Raw genomic sequence first — 3,108 nt, 5'->3', positions numbered from 1 at the left:
GTGGCGAGGGCATTTGTAGTTTCTCTCTTGTTTTAGATTTAAAAAAATATATAAAAACGGCGAAGCTGCTGGTCAGTTACCCACTACATCAGACTTCTGAGTCTCGGCAGACCTATGGTAGAAACGAACGTATTCTGAATTAATGTATTGTTGATTCTGTGTTCGAACAATGACCAAATAATGACAAATTTTGAACTGAAAAGTGGACGTCCACTTCTCAGTTTAAAATTGTCGCTTGTTTGTTCCAGGTTCTCGGACCCAGTCGTACAACTCGCAGGCTCAGGAAAAGTTTAACGTTCAAATTTTCAAAGCTCGCTACGCTCACAAGTAACATATTCGTGAGTCAACACGTTCGTCCGCTGGGCTTCCCAGTTTAGTCTTCGCTTTTTGATTTCATATAATGGGCTCGCTAGTGTCAACGATAATCTACCCTACCTTTTCTCCTTCAACGGGCCGGAGTCTCAGGCGCTTCGACCGGACCAAAACTCAAGCGATCGTCTACTGGGTTTCCCTTTCAGACAGTCATTCCGTTTTATCGGCTCCATAGAAATCCAAGTGCTTGTCTACCGGGATTCCCTGTCAGACAATCGTTTCGAACCTTCTGCTCGCTAATCCAACAAATCCTCAAAGATTGCGATGTCACAAAAAACCCTACGGAACCAAAGCAGATTCTTATTAACAATTCCGTGGGATGACGGCCGCTTTGTGCTGGAAAACGAGCTAGAGCCTCTTTTGGGCGAATTAGGAAGTATGGTGCGTTTTCATTATTTCGTGACGTGTGTGGTCGCTTATGTTATGGTTTAGCCATTCATATCAGCCCTCCAAGAGACGGAGCATACTCTGCTATCTGCCAACCGGTTGACACCGAGACTGAAAGCGGTTAAACGGTCTCTATTAATAGGAGAAGAGGAAAACCATTCCAGTCGCATGTTCAAATACATCAACGTTAAGAACGCTCTGCAACACTTTCCTTCTTTGGAGCGTAGGGGCGTTTTCTTGGATCTCGTTTTGCAATATGTCCTCATTGACAAAATGGTACGAGCAATGAATGATTGCTCACTCCATAATGGCTATGTGGTTGAGGTTCCCAAACATCGACGTCGGCCTATTTACACTAACAAGTTCAAAGTACGTCAATCTCCACTAGTCTCATATACTTCTCATGCTTCATTGTAGGGATGGTCCCCATTACACGATTGGGTCAAGCTCGTCACCCAATTCAAAGCTAAATTCAATCAAACTTCCCTCAATACGGAATTACCAAGCGAGACCTGTCCACAGTCGATAGAGCTTGGATTGATACAGTCTTTGTCGAAAACTATATCAAGAACCCAAGTACATGGAGCACTTGCAAACATAGAAGCTGCTGCGTTGTGTCTTCGTCTAGTCTGGAAGGTACGGGCAGCCAAGTTAACATATCGACGAAGGCTAAATGCTAGTAGGGTTATCTTCGTGTCAATGAGGAGGCACCGCAATCCTCTGATAATGAAGAGAGAAATAAAATCAAAAATTTCATAATGTATGTCGTTTCTTCTAACATAGTCATTAGAACATCATATCATTCTTGACAGTTCTTTCAACGACGGGCAGGTCGATTTGAAAGCGATCAATACACTTTTAAATGAAGCGCCCACTCTCCTATTTGGCATTGATATATGCACGTTTGTCTCACCGTTAGCATTGCTGACTACCAAAGCGTGGTATAACGGCGGGAAACTGGACAGGATGAAACTATTTCTCGTATGCCTAATTTTTGGACCATTGATACATATGTTCACATCAGTTATCGCTAGACGGGAAAAGCCTTAGGCAATCAAAAACCATCCCTTTTGATAGAGGTGGAAAAGCTCCTGTGGAAAGTGCTCTTGAACGTCGCGCAAGGCAAGATTGCAGCATGGAATGCTCTGGAACAATTCTTAATTGAGGTTCCCTGGGGTCGTCTTCAACAAGCCAATGAAGAAATATGTGGTTGGTTCAAGCCAGGTGTGTTTCTATTTGCTAGACTTTTCATTATTGTGATCTCATGTTTTTAGATGGCGACGGAGACGACAAAGTTGTCGACAACATGTACTGTCAAGATATCGAAGGCGCAATTCCCGTTGGTTGGCCACTGGTAGTAACGTCCGCACCTCTTGAACCTATTGACACGAATTTGTCCTCGTCGACGACGAAAACGGCGACCGATTCCGCTTCACCGATTGTAGAAGTCATTTCGTCCAAGGAAACTTCAAGCCAAAACCCTCCTATTCCTCTTGCAGAAATGGAGACTACAGATGCTAGTTCGGTCAACGCTCGCTTGGCGGATGTCCAACTCCACGAAACACGACCTATAGATCATGTGGTTACCGTTGAAAGCCGGGACGATCGGACTCCTTCGGCGACAGCATTGATCACTGGTTCAACCATTCCAGTTACTCCTTCTCAGTCTCAGCCAAACTCCAACGATTTGCAACATTACTCCCTTGCTGCAGCGATGGGTGGTATACACTTTTATGATAAAAACCAGACATATGCCTGGAGGGCGATGTGTATAATGCCTAGAGGTTCAATGAGATCGCATATCTCATTGTTCTAGGATATTTCATTGTGATTTTCATATGGATACCTGGTGCTTTCAATATATATTTCATTCTCAACCCCAGGATATTTCATTGCGATTTTCATATGGACACCTGGCTCTTTCAATATATATTTCATTCTCAACCCCAGGATATTTCATTGCGATTTTCATATGGATACCTGGCGCTTTCATTGGATATTTCATTGTTAGCCCCAGGATATTTCATTGTGCTTTTCATCTGAATGCCTGGTGCTTTCAATGGATATTTCATTCTTGTTCCTAGGATATTTCATTGCACTTTTCATAAATATACCTGGTGCTTTCATTGGATATTTCATTGCTAAACCCAGGATATCTCATTGTGCTTCTCATTTGGATGCCTGGCGCTTTCAATGGATATTTCATTGCACTTTTCATATGTGTACCTGGCGCTTTCAATGAATATTTCATTTTTAGTGGCAGCTGACCTTTCAGGGTCCAGGGTGCATTTCCAAATGTAAAATGGCAATAAAATCAGGAAAAATTAGGGCTCATTGCTGATCATCATG

General features: G+C 43.0%; 1 protein-coding gene across 1 annotated transcript; it reads left to right on the top strand.

The window, feature by feature from the left end:
- Positions 1 to 636: 636 nt before the first annotated feature.
- On the top strand, positions 637 to 2,575 carry LACBIDRAFT_314223 (uncharacterized protein; the record flags this gene model as incomplete). The annotated part of the gene is made up of 7 exons (XM_001877916.1): positions 637 to 753; positions 805 to 1,128; positions 1,177 to 1,395; positions 1,443 to 1,519; positions 1,572 to 1,740; positions 1,794 to 1,983; positions 2,034 to 2,575. The coding sequence occupies 7 exons, from the start codon at positions 637 to 639 to the stop codon at positions 2,573 to 2,575; spliced, it is 1,638 nt and encodes a 545-aa protein (XP_001877951.1).
- Between the last annotated feature and the right edge of the window lie 533 nt (positions 2,576 to 3,108).

The sequence above is a fragment of the Laccaria bicolor genome, genomic scaffold (genome assembly GCF_000143565.1).
Source record: "Laccaria bicolor S238N-H82 LACBIscaffold_5 genomic scaffold, whole genome shotgun sequence".
NCBI lineage: Eukaryota > Fungi > Basidiomycota > Agaricomycetes > Agaricales > Hydnangiaceae > Laccaria > Laccaria bicolor.
This window is presented reverse-complemented; position numbering and strand designations above follow the sequence as displayed.